Source organism: Musa acuminata, chromosome BXJ3-6 (assembly GCF_036884655.1).
Source record: "Musa acuminata AAA Group cultivar baxijiao chromosome BXJ3-6, Cavendish_Baxijiao_AAA, whole genome shotgun sequence".
Taxonomy (NCBI): domain Eukaryota; kingdom Viridiplantae; phylum Streptophyta; class Magnoliopsida; order Zingiberales; family Musaceae; genus Musa; species Musa acuminata.
Genome location: NC_088354.1, coordinates 19,542,809 through 19,560,246, shown reverse-complemented (window position 1 = coordinate 19,560,246; position 17,438 = coordinate 19,542,809). Strand labels below are relative to the sequence as shown.

At 39.4% G+C, this 17,438-nt stretch overlaps 1 protein-coding gene across 4 annotated transcripts in view; it reads left to right on the top strand.

The window, feature by feature from the left end:
• LOC103988839 (uncharacterized) overlaps positions 1-16,241 on the top strand; it is a 32,973-nt gene extending 16,732 nt beyond the window's left edge. For 2 of the 4 annotated variants that reach the window (XM_009407493.3, XM_065154229.1), the window contains exons 4-7: positions 8,728-8,814; positions 8,983-9,041; positions 15,387-15,537; positions 15,618-16,241. In XM_009407493.3, the coding sequence (XP_009405768.2) occupies positions 8,728-8,814; positions 8,983-9,041; positions 15,387-15,537; positions 15,618-15,683 (363 nt within the window). In that variant the 3' untranslated portion in view covers positions 15,684-16,241. Of the gene's footprint in view, positions 1-8,727; positions 8,815-8,982; positions 9,042-15,386; positions 15,543-15,617 lie in introns of all 4 variants that reach the window. The other 2 variants (XM_065154230.1, XM_065154231.1) reach the window with 2 other exon arrangements.
• Positions 16,242-17,438: the final 1,197 nt, after the last annotated feature.

Here is a 17,438-nt window from a genome sequence, read left to right as displayed (position 1 = left end):
GTCAAATGGGAGCCCGAAGATGCCCTACGACATGAAGAAACAATTATCAACAACTACCAACAAGCGTCGACGAGGGCGTCGACAGGTTGAGTGGGGGAGAATGTCACGAACGGTCGTCGTGCACCCGCAACAACTTCGTTCAACGAATCATTCGTCGCTCTAATCTACATGTACAGCTGCTTGGCAGCATATTTTGGTTTGGTTTTAAGTCCTTTTGCTTGTAAAAATGTAAATTCGAACAAGTTGCAGTGCTACAGTGCGATCGCTCACCGAACCGAGCAAAACAGCCCCAAAACAGCTCTGTTTTTATGTGTCACGGGTTGATTTCTATAGCCCGCTGCTGCACGCGAAACGTCAGCCATCTCAGCACCCTGGAACCACTCGGGTGGCACAAGGCTGGATGGGGCTTCGGTATAGTGTCGGGCGTTGAACACTCTTTTGCAAGTTCGCACGTTACCTTGACGGGAACTTGTTGTCACGCTCGGCACTCGGTGAGTAGCTGTTTGTGGACTTGCAGCTGTTCGTTCAACCTTTTAAAGTCCTGGTTTTCCCCCTCTCCCTCTTTTCTCTTGTGCACGCAAGGTGCTTGCTGAATTGCTTGTAAAGCTTCCCCTTTTCGCGAGACGTCGGGACTTGTCTGTCGCTCGTTCTTCGAACTAATCAACTCTCTTTTACAGGTCCTTCGGGGCCTGCGAGAGGTTGCAAGTGGGCTGATCTTTGCGGACGCAAATCGCAAGGGCGAAAGGCAACGCAAGCTAAGTTCGCGTCTTTGCCGCAAGGGTGCTTCGCGACTTAAGCAACGCAAGCTAAGTTCGCGTCTTTGCCGCAAGGGTGCCTCACGTTTTAGGCAATTCCAGCTAAGGCCATGACAGTCCGTTGCTTCTTTCGCCACGGTTGTCATCCGCAGCTTCCTCCACTATTGTTGGTACCATCCACAACTTCGTCATCGTCGTCGTTGTCCGAAAGTTTCTTCATCACCGCTGCCCTCTCCTTCCCTACTTTCCATTATCGGTGACACTTTTCTCCCCCTCTACTACTGTTAACAGCTCTTTTCTCCCCTCTAACTACTGTTAATATTAAATAATATACTGTTAACAGTAGATTGTTAACTACTGTTTAAAGCAATCTCTATTTAGATTGATAATATACTATTTAGATTTTAACACTGCTAATCTTTATTTATTTAAAATTATTATTAGAGTTTTAGAATTAATGACAAGTGTACAAAGCAATTTAGAAGATTCTTCAAAAACTTTAAAAATGATCTTACCTGAAAATACAATTATATAAAGGATGCTAATGATCATAATGCAGTTACTTGCATCTTTTGTGATAAGACTACCAAAGGTGGTATTTTTCATGTAAAACGGTATTTAGTAAGAAATTTCAAGAATACGTCAGCTTGTAAGAAGTTTCTATTTCATTAAAAAAAGAACTATTGGCTTATATGACAGAAAAAAGATATAAAAGAATTAATCTTATGGGATTTTACCAAAGGATAGTGTTGAACATATTATAGATGATGAAGAAGAAGATTATTCTAAAAGTGTCAATCCAAGTGAGAAAAAAATATGTGATAGAAGAGGAAAAGAAGTCATGGTTATTAAAAAGGGTAAAAAGTGACCGATGGATTTATATATGTATCAAGGATCACAGAAGCAACAAGGGCAAGCAAAAGTAAAATTAAGATAAACAAATATAAGTGATGCTTATGATAAGGAAATAAGGGGAAGAACAATTCAGCATATTGCTCGTTTCTTCTATCAGGTTGGCTTTCCTCTTAATACAACTCGTTTAGACAGTTTTAAAGAGATGATTGAAGCTATTGGATGATATGGTGGGGGATTAAAACATCCAAGTTATTATGAGATGCAAGTTCCATTATTGAAAAAAGAATTGGATTATACAAATGACTTATTAAAGGGTCAATTATGGGTAAAGTATGGTTGCTCTATTATGTTAGATGCTTAGACCAACATGAGACATAGGAGTATAATTAATTTTATGGCCAACTGTTCTTTAGGAACCATGTTTGTAAAGTCAATAAATGCATCATTTTTTATGAAATATAGAGAAAAGATATATAATTTGCTTGACAACTTTGTGGAGGAAATTGGTGAACAAAATGTCGTCGAAGTTATAATCGATAATGGAAGCAACTATGTGTTAGTTGATAACATTTATCTTTTGATTTTTTTAATCTTTTAATTATTTTATCTCTAATTTGAATGAAAGAATTATGTGATTCTTAAGTCTTATCAATTTTGTTATCCTTTATTTTAGGTAAATTACTTGAAATAAAAAAGACCACTTATATTGGACTCCATGTGCAGCATATTGTATTGATTTAATGTTGGAGGATATTAGAAAGATTTCTGAAATCAAGAAGACTTTAGAAAGGGCAATCTTTGTCATTGGATTTCTCTATAATCATGCTTGGACTGTGAATATGATGAGAGAATTCACAGATAATAAGAAATTGGTGAGATATTGTGTTATCTAATTTGCTATTTCCTTCTTGACATTACAGAGCGTGCATTGTCAAAAATATAACATGAGAAACATGTGTAACTTGGAGAAATGAGTAATAAGCAAATAGGTAAAAGAAGTGAAAGGTAAGAGGGCTAGTGATATCATCTTAATGTCGTTCTTTTGTAATCTTGTAGTTCATATATTAAAGGTAACGAGCCCTTTTGTTTGAGCCGTTCAATTGGTAAATAATGAAAATAAGCTTGTAATGTAATATATTTATGAGGCTATGCATAGAACAAAGGCGATGATTTAAAAGTCTTTTGATGGAAACGAAGAAAATTATAAGAAAATATTTGTAATCATTGGCGAAAGGTCAACTTCATCGTCCATTACATGCAGTAGGACATTATTTGAACTTAAAATTCTTTTATAAAAACACCTCCGTTAGGTTTGATGCAAAAATTGTAAATTGGTTATATCAGTGCATTGCAAGATTGGTTTTAAACCTTGAGGTGCAAGATAAGATCATACGTGAATTACCTTATATAAGAATGTCAATGGTCATTTTGGAATTCTAATGATAGTTCGATCTTGGATAACTACATCCCTAGGTATTAATAAATTGATATAATTAGTTTTATCTATAGTATGTTACTATGTTATTGCTAATAATAAAATAAATTTTGTAATGGTGGAGTTTATTTGGGAATTCCACATCGATCTGGCAACAATTGGCTATCAAAATTTTTTACTTGACATGTAGTGCTATGGGTTGTGAGCAAAACTGGAGTATCTTTGAGCATATAAGAATCAGAGAATATTTTTGTTTCAATTAATCTATTCTTTTTTAGATAGATGTATTAATATATTTTCAAATTATATGACATGATAGATTTACATAAAGAGAAGAAATCGATTAGAGCATCAACAATTATATGATCTTGTTTATATAAATTATAATCAAGTATTGAAGGATCGTCATTATTTGCGAAATAGTATTTATCAAATATCATTACGAGACATTGATGATTGAAATGAGTGGTTGGTGAGAGAAATGGGTGCGAACTTGCAAGATGCCGAAGACGAGCTTGTATTTGAAGATAACAGCTTGACATGTAGAGATGTGGCAAGAGCCTCAGGTGTGGAAGAATTACAGATATGTACAAGACAGATGGCAAAGGGAAAAATGAGTACAAAAGTCTTAAGCTCATATTTTGTCATTGTTGAAGAGGAGGAAATATATTTTGATGAAGAAGGACGAGAGGAAGAGAAGGATGATGATATGTTTGAGAATGATGATGTTGATTCTAATGATGAATGAATTTGATACAAGACTTTATTGTTTTGAGTCTTTTGATATTTTTGTTATTTGAAGATGAATAATGTGACTTGGTATTTTAGATCTTTTTAATTTAAATTTATATTTTTATTATATATAATTATTTTTATTAATTATATTTTATAACTTTTATATTTTAATATTTTAGAGCGTTTCGCTTCGCTCGGACGAGTGCTTAGCACCTCAGGCATTTTAAGACTTTGGCGTCTAATGCTTTTTAAATCACTGGTTGAAATAAAATTCAACATCTTAAGCCTAGTAGTGTAGGTGAACATGGATATCAATCAGATAAAGAACATATTTGGCCATAAACATTATATAGCATCAGAAGCTTAAGTAGAAAATTGTGTTTCTTTTGGTTTGGATCTTCCTCACCATTATAGGTATATGATTGGTGTGCTTACATTATCAATTTTGAGACTATTAGATATATATAGAAATTATGAATATTTCTTTACATTAACCTTAATCTATTGGATTCCTCTACAAGCATGGAAATGAAAACGAGTTTTTTTCCTTAGAGCATAGAGGTTTTAAAAAGTGGACTAGTGGGTGATGGGTTCACCTAATTTATTGCTGAGTCTAGTACTTTAAAAAGTGCTAGGCACTAAAAGGAGCTAAGGTCCTAAAACGCCCGAGGTGCTGGGCGTTCGTCATAACGAAACGAGATGCTCTAAAATATTAAAAATATAATAAATATATAATCTAATTAATAAATAATTATTTAAATAAAATATGATATTAAATTAAGAAAATCTAAAGTATAAAGTCACAATGTCACTTTAACAAAAGTCTCGAAATTCAAAACAATAAAGTTTTACATCAAAGTCATTCATCATAATCAACATTATCATCATTTTTAAACAAATCACCTTTATTAAGTTCGTCCTTTTCCTCTTGTCCTTTCTCATCAAAAGATGTTTCATTCTCTCTGTCTTCAACAATAGTAGGAGCCGAGCTTGATGCTATTGCACACATTTTTCCTTTCGCAATCTGTCTTGTATATATTTGTAATTCTCCAGCACCTGAAGCTCTTGTCACATCTCCTTATGTCAATTTATTATCTTCAAATACAAACTCGTTTATGGCATCTTGTAAGCAGTGATTTCAATAGGCGCTCGGGCGCTCGCTTAGGTGCTCGGGTGAGGCGAGGCGAGGCTCGAGCGCCTCGCTTTATGTCCAGGCGCCTCGCTTCAAAGAGGCGCCGCCTGGGCTCGGGCGCGAGGCGCCGCTTGGGCGCTCTCCCGAGCCCAGGCGTCGGGCGCTTCGTATGAGCGCCTGGGTTAAACTAGGCGATCGAACCAGATTTTTAGGTCTGGTTGGTCTCCGGTGCTTTAGTTGGTTCAATTGAACCAACTAAATCATCGATATCAAGCTCCCTCACGCGATTTCCCCAACTTCTCCAACCCTAACACGCGATTTTACTATCGAGATTTCTTCTCCGTTGCCGCTGCTCTCTATTGTCGCTGTCGTTGCCACTACCACTGTCGCTACTTGTTGCTGCTACTATTGTCGCTACTCGTTGCTGCCACAATCGCTGCTCGCCAACTGCTTGCCGCTGCCACAATCGCTGCTCGCCACTGCTGTCGTCGCTCGTCGCTGCTGTCGCCGCTCTCGTTGTCCCTCGCAGTTGCCGCTCCCATTGTGGTCGCCACTCGCCGCTCCAGCTACGGTTGTTGCCTGCTATCGCTGTTGTTGCCTCGACAACCTCTGTCTTCTCACAATCTTCTCAATATACTATTAACAGTATATTAATAGTATATTGCTAACTGTATACTAATAATTATATTTTTATTTATTAGATTAATAATATATTATTTTAATTTTAATATTATTAATTTTTTATTTATTTAATAGTATATTTTTTATTTAAAAAATAAAAAATATACTATTATGATTTTGTACCCAATTTTCTTAATTTAATAGCATATTTTTTATTTAAATAATTATATTTATTAATTATATTATATATTTTTATATTTTAGTGCCTCGCTTCGCTCGGGCGAGCGCTTGGGGTATTTTTGGATCTTGGCGTCTAACGCTTTTTAAATCACTACTTATAAGTTGGCACCTATTTTTCTCACCAATCACTCATTTGAATCATCGATATATTGTAATGCGATTGGATCAATTATATTTCGCAAATCATGACGAGCATTCAAAGTTTGATTATATCTGATATAAATAAGATCGTGTAATTGTTGATGTTCTAACCGATTTATTCTCTTTAAGTGAATCTGTCGTGCCATATAATTTAAAAATATATTAATACATCTATCTAAAAAAATAAATTAATTGAAACAAAAATATTCAATGATCCTTACATGTTCAAAGACACTCCAGTTTCGCTCACAACCCGTAGCACTATATGCCAAACTAAGTATTTGATAACAAATTGCTGCAAGTTCGGGGTGGAATTTCCAAATAGACTCTATCATTCAGTTGCAAAATTTATGTTATTATTAGTAATAACATAGTAACATACTATAGATAAAATTAATTATATCAAATTATTAATACCTGAGGATGTAGTTGTCTCGGATCGAAATGCCATTGGAATTCCAAAATAACCATCAACATTTTTATATAGAGATAATTTACAAATAATCTTATCTTGTACCTCAAGGGTTGGAATTAATCTTATAATGCACTAATATAACCCATTCAGGACTTCTACATCAAACCCAACATATTTGATCTTATAAAAGAATTCTGGGTTCAAATAATATCCTACTACATGTAAGGGACGACGAAATTGATAATTCCATCTTTCGTCAATGATTGTAAAAATTTTCTCATATTTTTCTTTATTTTCATTAAAGGACATTTGAATCGTCTCATTTGCTCTATCAATAACCTCATAAATATATTCCATTGCTGGCTTATTTTCATTATCCACCAATTGAAAGACTCGAACAAGAGGGCCCATTACCTTTAATATATAAATTATATGATTCCAAAAGGATGACATTAAGATGATATCAGTGGTCCTCTTGCCTTTTGCTTCTTTTTCTCATTTGCTTATCACCAATTTCTTCCACGAATTTATCAAGCAAATCATATATTTTATCTCTAGATTTCACAAAAGATAAAGCATCTATTAACTTCATAAATATGATCATTAAAGAATAATTAACCATAAAATTAATTATACTCTTGCGTCTCTTATCGGTCCAGGCATCTGACATAATAGAGCAACCATGTTTTACTCATGATTTTTTATGGCCTTTTAGTAAGTCATTTGTATATTTTAACTCTTTTTCAATAATGGAACTCGCATCTCATAATAACCTGAAGGTTTTAATCTCTCATCATATCTTCCAATAGTTTCAATCATCTCTTTAAAATTGTTTAAACGAGTTGTATTAAGGGGAAGACCAACATGATAGAAGAAGCGAGCAATGTGCTGAATTGTTCTTCCTCTTATTTTTTATCACGAGCATCACTTATATTTTTTTGTCTTAATTTTGAGCTTCCTACTTGTCCTTGTTACTTCTGTGATCCTTGAAACATATATAGATCTATCGGTCTCTTTTTATCCTTTTTAGTAACCATAACATATATAAATCCATCTATCCCTTTTTACCCTTTTTAGTAACCATAGCTTATTTTTCTTTTTTGTTGTGTACCTTTTTTCCACTTGGGTTGATACTTAGAATAATCTTATTCTTCATCATCCCTGATATGTTCAAAATTATCCTCTGGTAATTCCCATAAGATGCATTCTTTTGCATTTTCTTTTCATTCATATAAGCCAACAACTCTTCTTTTACCTCAGGTGGATACTTCTTGCAGGCTGTTGCATTCTTGAAATTTCCTACTAGATGTTTTGTACGAAAAATATCACCTCTAGTAGTCTTATCATAGAAGATGTAAGTAACTGCATTAGGTTCTTTAGGATTCTTTAGATAATTATACTTTTATGTAGGATCCTTTTTGATGTCATTGAATAATCTATTGAGTTGCTTTGTACACTTACTATTTATCTTGAAACCCTAACAATAATTTTAAATAAATAAAAATTAGCAGTATTAAAATTAAAATAATATGTTATTAATCTAATAAATAAAAAATATTATTAATAGTATATTAATAGTATAATGTTAATATATTGTTAATAGTATACTGAGTCGATGTGAGAAGTAAGAGCAGAGACCGATGTGAGGATTGAGGAGGAGACCGAGGCTATTGATTGAGAGCAAGAGGCTATTGACAGAGAGCAGCGGCAGCAGAGAGCAGTGACAATGGTAGTGGCAACAGAGAGTAGCGATAGTGGCAACGACAGCGACAACGATAATAGAGAGAGGCAAGGGCGGAGAGAGGCAGTGAAAATGTTGACGGTGGAATTGCACGTAGGGTTAGGGGAAGTCGCGATGAGGGTGAGGCTGATATGCATGCGATAGTTGGTTCAATCGAACCAGCTAACGTAAATGCGACTGACCAGACTTAAAAATCTGGTTCGGTCGCCTTGTTTAAACCGGGTGCTTGCCTGAAGCGCTCGACGCTTGGGCTCGGGCGAGTGCCTAGGCCATTAAATGAGGCGCTCGAGCCTCGCCTCACCTCACCCGAGTGCTTAGGCGAGCGCCCGAGCGCCTTTGCAAATCACTGTCTAGACAAAACAAACAACGGAACTATTTAAAATAAAGTGTACTAAAGAAAGTCTTTCCTGGTCACACAAAGCACAGTGAAACTATGCAAATGCTTTCACTTTATCTTTATTCTAATTTGGTTTTGCCTTACATGTTTTTGTTGGGATTCAACTTATTCTTTCAATTGCATCTCAATTAATGTCTCTGAGTTCTGTGCCCCTGAATATCAACCTTGGCTCTGCTACTGATTACATTAAGACATTCTAATTTAGTACTAGTTTCATTAATATATTGGTCATTAAATATTTAGGTTTTGGATTACATTAGGTCTACAATGAAATTCAAGCTGTTAAAGGAGATGGTGCAATATGTATGGAAGCTGTGGAAAAGTACTCAGATAAGATAAATGAGAAGGTGCTCTCCTTAATATGTATGGTGGCTTGAAAGAATTACCTTTGAGTTCAATTTATTCCCTAGAATATAACATTTTTTTGCCAATGGATACTCGATACTGTTAGTTCAAAGTAGGGTTGGTGTTCTGAAATGTTAACACTGGAGCAAGAACATCTCTTGTTTTTTCAGCTTATGGAAATGGAGGAGAACATTGATGAATATCTGGATATGGTTGTCTCCAAATGCAGGTACTCTATTTAGTATTTCTTGATCTCGAAACATGATGTTTTGTAGAGTACCTTCTTTTTTTTTCTTATGAAATCTTTAGTACGTGATGCATGGGCTATTTGGATCTCATGGTTAATTTAAAAGATTAATTCTCTAAAGACTCTACCTGCATATGCTGCATAGAACTTACTGGACATGAATAAAATCAAAACTTGAAATTGTGGAAGAGTATTATAACCTCATCGATGTAATACCTTGACAGTCGAGTGTGTAAACTGTAATTTTTTTAATTTTACAGTAACATTCAACATGGCACCAAAGTTTCTGATCTAGAAATGACATTCTCTTGGTCCAGTTATCTTGACTCATCTAAAAAACCAATAATGAACTTGGGAGTATGATTTTTTTTTCCATGAAGACCCTGATTATTTGCTAAAGGGATTAGTAATGTTTTGGCAGATGAGAATCTTAAATGATTGGGCACATGATTTAGGAATGCATTATGGCCACAATTGGGAAGGGAAATGGAAAATCTTTTAATTGAAATTGATTTTTGTTTTTTTTTAATTTAGTTTTTATGGAGGCATGGAACTTGGTCTCAGTTCTTGAACCCAAAATTTGTGTCAGTATACCTAATTATCCATCTAGATCGAGGTATGCTGAGTTTTGTAGGAAATAGAAGGGAAAGATCTATCAAATCACTCACATTTGAACACATCTGTAAATTTTTTGTGTTTTAAGGGCACTTAAATTTAAAAAAAAAATCATCAATATGTAATGAGATGACTGGCAAGCAGATATTATAGTTTTTTTCCCAGAAATATCATCAGAGTATCAAAAGTCATTTATGATCCAATATGATAAGGTATGATGATCAATTTGTGAACATATTTAAGCTCTACAATTACCAAAACTGTGTTGGAATAATTTCCTGATACGTGTTCTTTGTGACCCTAATCTGGGTTTCTCAGTGTTTGTAGCTGACAAGCTTAATTTTGGGAGTGTAAATCTTCAAATTTTTGAAGATTTGAAGAACTGTCAATACAGGATCAGTAAATTATAGAATTTACCTAATGTCAGGTCTCTGCTCCTCTGATGTCAGTTATGTTTCAAATTTGCCCAAGTCACATAGGTTTTTAGTTCTGAATTTTTACTAACTTGTCAAATCATACCTTGATTGGTGGAGTAGTTTTCTTTACTATCAGTAGTTGAAGGTAATAAAGTGTACTGACACGGACTTAGCTGGTTTTGCCTAAGTCGTGCGGCACCCTTGCGTGTCCGTCCGCAAAGGTCAGCCTCCCCGAAGACTCCCATTGTCCCTTAGGACCAACAAAAGAGAGAACGGGCAAGAGAGAACGCCTCAATCGGGATCCACAAGCAAACATCTCCGAAAAACACTTCATAGACAATGCAAATTACAAACAGACTTTACAAGCTCTGAACAGTGGCACAACAAAGGGTAAAATGGTCCATTACAGACCGAAAAGCTCTCGCACGTGTCCACATGACACAACCTTTATTTACAAGCCTAAAGAGACCACCACCCAACTAAAATGGGACTTATAAGCCTTCAGCCGCCCCTTTACATTCTGTACAGGGCATGAACATGCCAAAAGACACGGACACACATAAGCATTACATCCAACATCTTGTTGAGAAGTTTGTCCGTGACATTCTCCCCCACTTATCCCTTCGACGTTCTCGTCGAAGCCTTTGTGAACACTGCAACTCTTCGCCTTTGCTGAGTCTTCAATCTTCTGCTCCAGCTGCAATGCGCCTCCTGGCTCCCAGCTGCTCTCCGCTGCTGTTTTTGAGTAGTCGAACTTTGATCCGCCATGCTGCTTCAACTCACCAATGACTCTGACTCTGGTGTGGGGTTGGCTGAGTTGTGTTGATCCTCGTTGATTCCTGCGGATCCACCAAATGAAGGAAAAGACCATTCTTACTGCGCCAGTTTCTCAAAATTTCCACATGCTGCTTGAATTGGGTGGATGCTTGTTGGAGTTTTAACGAGCATCGCCTCGCAAACTTCTGAAGTTTTGGGTCCTTCCTCCACAAAATCTGCTCATTGACTCTTCTTTCAGTTAGTTGTCACATCCAAGTAGGTTCGCATCACTTCCGCTTTCGATTGGCATTTCGTTGGGAAATGAAGCGGACAATCTACTCTCAGTAGCACTGATCACCGTTGGTGAGGATTTGACAACTATCGTCTTCCATTATCTTCGAAGGGTCTTTGAACTTGTGCAGAGCTCCTCTGATGGATAGATAAGAGGACTGGGGTACTCGGTTTCGCCCATTCTCTTAAGAGTTGAGAAGGCAAAGGTTACTTGACTTCGCCCGCCTCCTCGAGGTTGTACTTCACGCATCGAGCTGGTTACTGGCCTTCGCCTGCTCTTTGCTCACACTTCTGAAGCACTTGGAAGTGTTTGCACTCCTTGCGTTGAGTTAGCTACTGTGATTCACCTTCTCAATGCCATTGAACTTCTGGAATGCAGGAAGTTTTCACCCCAACTTGGAGTAATTCTCTGATAGATGAGGTCGCCTCTGGGATTGTAACGTCTTCTCCATCAACCCTGCCGCCTACTCCACTGAGTAGCAAAGGTACAGCACCGCGTACTGCCTGCTTCGTTCCTTGGTCGTGCACTCTTGCATGACCCGAAGTCCTTCACTTACGGCTATCTTGATGAGAAACTTGTAGACATCGGTCTTACGAAGTTTCTTGGCCTCTGCCCTTCAGCCTTGTCTCGGTACTTGGAGATTGCCTCTGCATGCTCCACCTCCTCGACCCCTTTCACGACCAAACGCTCTCCCTCCGTGAGAGCAAGGGATCAATGACTTTCACGGAAGTCCCACCTCTGCGGTACCATGGCGCTGCCATGCCCATGGCACTACTATCCGTCGCCTCGTCTCTGAATCCCTTTTCTTCACAATCAGTAGAAATGTCTCCGTGGCACTCCTCTGAGTCCACCTCCATTCTGACTGATGCTTGATTTTGGGTAGCTAAGTCCCTCTGGACTCGTCGTCGCTTCCTCGCCCCTTTCGACCCCCTGCTTTAACACCTCTGTGTTCTCCAAGCAATCTGTTTGGTCGATGGAAAGACAGACTGCAACTCCCATGCATGGCCTCTGCCATCGTGTTGTAGGGTTTGCACCAATTCTGTTCTCCTTAGCTTCCTTGGTAGCAACGTTCGCTTACTCGACCTTGTCCTCTGACTTGTCGGGCTCCCTTAAGCGAATATGAGCTCTGGAGCAGTCCAACTCTCCAGCTGCTTCGATCATACCTCTGCATGATCAAGTCCCTCCCATGGAACTCACTGGTACTTGCATTCGAACTTTTCCCTTGGTGGAACCCAGCCCCCATATGCTGATGACCAAGGTTTTCATCCGATGCAAAATTTGGTGCACGCCCGGAAGACCCGCCTCTGCGGTACCATGGCCTTCACTCCTTGAATCCATAGCCCTTCTTGCCGTCGTGTTGTTCACCAAAGCGGAGCTCCCAGTAGCTCCCGATTATACCTCCATATGATCTCATCCCTCACGGGACAATGCCGTGTGTGTCGCATTGCCACGAACTGTTCCACCACGATCCGCTGCACCATGTCGCCTCCTGGTGACATCTCCATTGCATTCTGATCCTTGTGGAATAAACTCGAATTGTGAACCCTCCATGTGTGGCCTCTGCCAATACATCGCAGGGTCTCCTCCACCTTCGATTTTGTTCGCTCCTTTGGCAATTGACCTTCATCCACCCACTCTTGGGTCACACCTAGATGAAGCACCGCTCTAGGACAGTCCGTCGCCTAGTAGCTCCCGAAGTCCACCGACTTCACTATAATTTGTGCACCATTGTCTGGATCCTGGGCCTCTGCCCCTACCAACACAATCTCCGCTACGCACCGCTTCCTTCATAGCAACTCGAATGGCAACACTGTGGCATATTCTTCAAGAGTATCTGCCTCTGCGTCCTCTTGCCCCGTGCTAAGGCCTTCTGAACCCAACTTCGCCTCCGCAAATTGGGTCGCCTTAGTTCCTCCATCAAATGCTTCTCCGAGATAAGGTGCATGTGCCCCGAAGCTCCCTTCGTCTTTGGCACCATGCAAGATGAGTCCACTCCGTCAGAATGAAGGACCCATGGAACAACATGATCCTGCTCTTGCCTCTGCAAGAGCTCATGTCCTTGACCTCTGTCTAAGAAAAGCACCGTACCTCTGCTCCATGTTCCAACTTCTCTGCTGGCTCCCTTCATGCGGCTTGGGTACTTCGCCAAGTTACACCCAAGTTGCTCCGCTCCTCATTTTTGCATTGAGTCGATGGTGGCCCTCGTGCCCACCATTCCACGGGTCAGCCCTCCCTTGAGTTCGATCTCCACATCGACTCCAAGTGTGCCTTCATTTAAGTTGCTTTAGGTCGCTCCCCCGCTTGATCTCGCAATGCATCCACCAATGCATTCTCTCGAGCGAGATCATGCGGCAACTCCTCGCTGCTTGCTCGGTCCATTGAGCTTCGTGGAGTTGTTGTTTGTGAGGTACTCCTCCTCACCATGTGAAGTCCGTCTCACATGATTCTCCCTCTGGAGTGCCGAGACTTATCCCTCCTGGATAACTATCCCGTTGAAGCAACATCTCTCTTCGTTTCGGAGACCACCATCCCCTTGGACTACTCCGATCTACTGAACAAACTGTGCATTGTTCTGCCTCCTGCAAACGCACTTGCTAGATTGCGCCTCCACGTCAATACAGCCACCGCTGCACCCCTCAAGGCCTAGCAACATGCTGAACTCGTTGCACACTTCAGCCTCCTCCGGACGTATCCTTCGCATGCCGAAGAGAAAGTTTCAATGCTCCATGGCGCCGAGTCTCGACCGCCTTGGGATGGCCACGAACATTCCATCGTCCGCATACAAGCCCATGCATGAGTACCAAATTCTTAGAGTTAGCAATTCGCATAACTCTTTTGGTCGTTGAGCAACTCATTCCACCTTGCATGGTCTCATTCTTGCCAAGCGCCTCGCTTGCCTAGAGCACCATCAAGTATAGTTGTCAGCGTTGAGCCGTAGCTCAAACTCAGCCATCCCAACCTTTGTGCACTCCAAATTCTTCCAAGCTTGCCTGTTCTCGTGGTGCCTCTTGCGCGAAGGGTTGGCCATTCCTCTGAATGCCAATCTCAGATGCCCGCTCCTCTGAGCGACTCTTTTCCCTACATCTCCATGCCCGTTTTCCCTCAAACGGTCGCGCGTGTGCTGACTGCCCACAATGCAGCCCAGCTAGGTCCCCCACGTTTGCATGTCAAGTGTTTCTATGAGTGCTTGTCCCGCTCTGATACCATATGACACGGACTTAGCTGGTTTTGCCTAAGTCGTGCGGCACCCTTGCGTGTCCGTCCGCAAAGGTCAGCCTCCCCGAAGACTCCCATTGTCCCTTAGGACCAACAAAAGAGAGAACGGGCAAGAGAGAACGCCTCAATCGGGATCCACAAGCAAACATCTCCGAAAAACACTTCATAGACAATGCAAATTACAAACAGACTTTACAAGCTCTGAACAGTGGCACAACAAAGGGTAAAATGGTCCATTACAGACCGAAAAGCTCTCGCACGTGTCCACATGACACAACCTTTATTTACAAGCCTAAAGAGGCCACCACCCAACTAAAATGGGACTTATAAGCCTTCGGCCGCCCCTTTACATTCTGTACAGGGCATGAACATGCCAAAAGACACGGACACACATAAGCATTACATCCAACATCTTGTTGAGAAGTTTGTCCGTGACAGTACGGTAACAACAATAATGAGCCCTAAGATTTCAAGCATATAGGGCTGGTGCATAAAGTAAATCATAATTGGCTTTCTTGCAATGCATTGTTTATCACAAGTGAAGTTTGCTTTCTTTGTCCAAAAAAGTATATTTTCTTTCTATCTTGAGATTATATTTGTCTCTATAAAGCACCATTTTAAAATCTATATTTAGTTTTTTCTTAATGAAGCCTTTCCTCAGGAAAATATATTATACTTGCAGTTTGTGCTGTAATTTGCTAGTTGGATAATTGGGGCTTCTCTAAGTTGGTCTTCCATCTTATTTATATCGACTTATGATGTAGTAAATTTAGTACACAATCAGTATAATTTCTTATCTGATAGCCTTATGATGTATTGTCGCTATATTTGTGAAAACCATCACATTTGGATCTTATATGAGGGAATTTGGGGTGACAAGACTTCATTTTCCAAGCGTAATGCTCTTGTTGTTGATGGCTGCCTGCTGAGACAATATATAGTATAGGTGTCAATTTTCTGGCACACAGGATATATGCAATCCAAAGATACTGATGCCATTTTATGTAATTCTTGGGCTCGAGTAATTTGCAGACCTATGACCAATGCCGAGAAGCAGCAACTTGGTAGACGGATCCAGAAGCTCCCAGGAGAGGCGCTTGGTGGTGTGGTAGATATCTTTCGGCAAAGGAACTCTCCGGCAACAGATTTTCCTGATGATGTCTTTGTTAATTTGGAAGAGCTGGTAAGGTTGGCTCAGCTCTCTGGCTTTGACAAACTCAAGTTTTTTAGTCACACCATGAATGTTTCACTGCTGTTTTCTAGGATAATGTGACATTGTGGAGGTTGTATTTCCATGTTCAAGCTGTTGTGAAATCCAAAGAGCTCTGATCCGGGTGCCAGATTAGAGTACGAGTCGGGTGGCTGGTGCCACTTCACAAGATGGAGTTACAGCAACATTCGAATAGTCATGGTGGCATCTTTTGCATCCGAGTGGATAAGATATCCCTGAAGGTTAATGTGCCATGTACCAGTTATTGTACACTCTATATACATTGATGTAGTACAGGAAACACTCAAAATGCAACAATTTTGGCTGCTAATTGTGGACAAGGTGCCAGTTCAGAGTATTGAAGAGAATGTAGTCATGGTGGCATCTTTTGCATCCTAGTGGATAAGATGTTCCTGAAGGTTAATTTGCCATGTACCAGTTATTGTACGCTCTATATACATTGATGTGACATGTACCAGTTATTGTACGCTCTATATACATTGATGTCGTACGGGAAACACTCAAAATGCGACAATTTTGGCTGCTAATTGTGGCCAACACATGACAAAACTTTGGCTTCTAATTAGTAGATATAGTGTAGAACAGTTTCGTCTCCTTTTTCTGAATGTGTACTCGAACAACTTCGAAATGCTAAAGTCGTGTTGTTCTAATGTTCATATATCTTCGTGCGTGCAATGAATTTGACTCAAAAACTTCATTGTTTGTTGCTCAATATGTCACGTGCCACTGCCATCCTTGGGTCTCTTTTCTCGTGTGCAGGCTTCTTAGCTCAACTTAGTTGGTGCATCAGCGGCCCCATCTTTCACCGTAACATTTGGATATTAACTTATAAGGGTTTGATTAGTATATAATTATTGATCATCGTAACTTAACTTATAAGGGTTTTATTAGTATATAATTATTGATCATCATAACATTTCGATAGGGTAACTGAATCATTATTTTATCGATCACTGTTTTATAATGAGAGTATTTGAATAGTCTATCAAGATATGATAGTCTAATTAGTCTATCAAGACTGATTGAAGCACCGTTGAAGCAGAGAAAGCCGTAGACATATTCCACCGCTGTGTAAGCCATAAATATCCACTGTGAATGTGGATATGATGTAGGAAGTTTGAGTTTGAGCATCCGCACTTGTTATTCATCACCTTGAGTTTTAAACTAGTGTTGTTAGATGTGGGAATTAGAGATGCGTGCTTCTATTGGAAGTATTTTTGTGCTGCAATTAGCGGCAGGCTTGTAACTGTAAATAAAGCAGCTCCTGTGGAGAGAAGCCCGCGAGGTTTTGAACCCTCTTTTAGGATCTACGTTGGCAATTTGCCTTGGCGAAACGGATGATGCCCGCTTGGCGCAGGTCTTTCGGTGAAGAGGGCAAAGTTTTGGATGCAAAGGATGGTGTATGACCGGACGCTCTCGTGGTTTCGGTTTCGTTAGAATGACAAATCACAGTCGGAGATGGACGATGCTATCGCTGCACTCGATGGACAGGTAATTCCCATTTATATTGGCTTTAAAGGATGTTTTGATATTATGCCTGACCAGATCATACAACCGGATGTTAGGATCTTGTTCCTGAAAAAAGAAAAAGAAAAAAATAATCACAATTCGAAGTTTTGTTACTTGTTTCTTCTGCTCAGTATCACAATAACGATGCCATTAATGACTTAATAAGATTAGAACTTGATGTTCGACACCTCAGGTTGTACCGTCCGTATCTTGAAATTTTAGGGGTTTGAATTTAGCGCTCCAAATTAGAATTCATTTGGGGCCTATAAATACCTTAGCTATTCCTGCATAGATAAGCAATAAATATTGAGCAAAACTCTATAATTCTAAAGTTGTAAACCTTA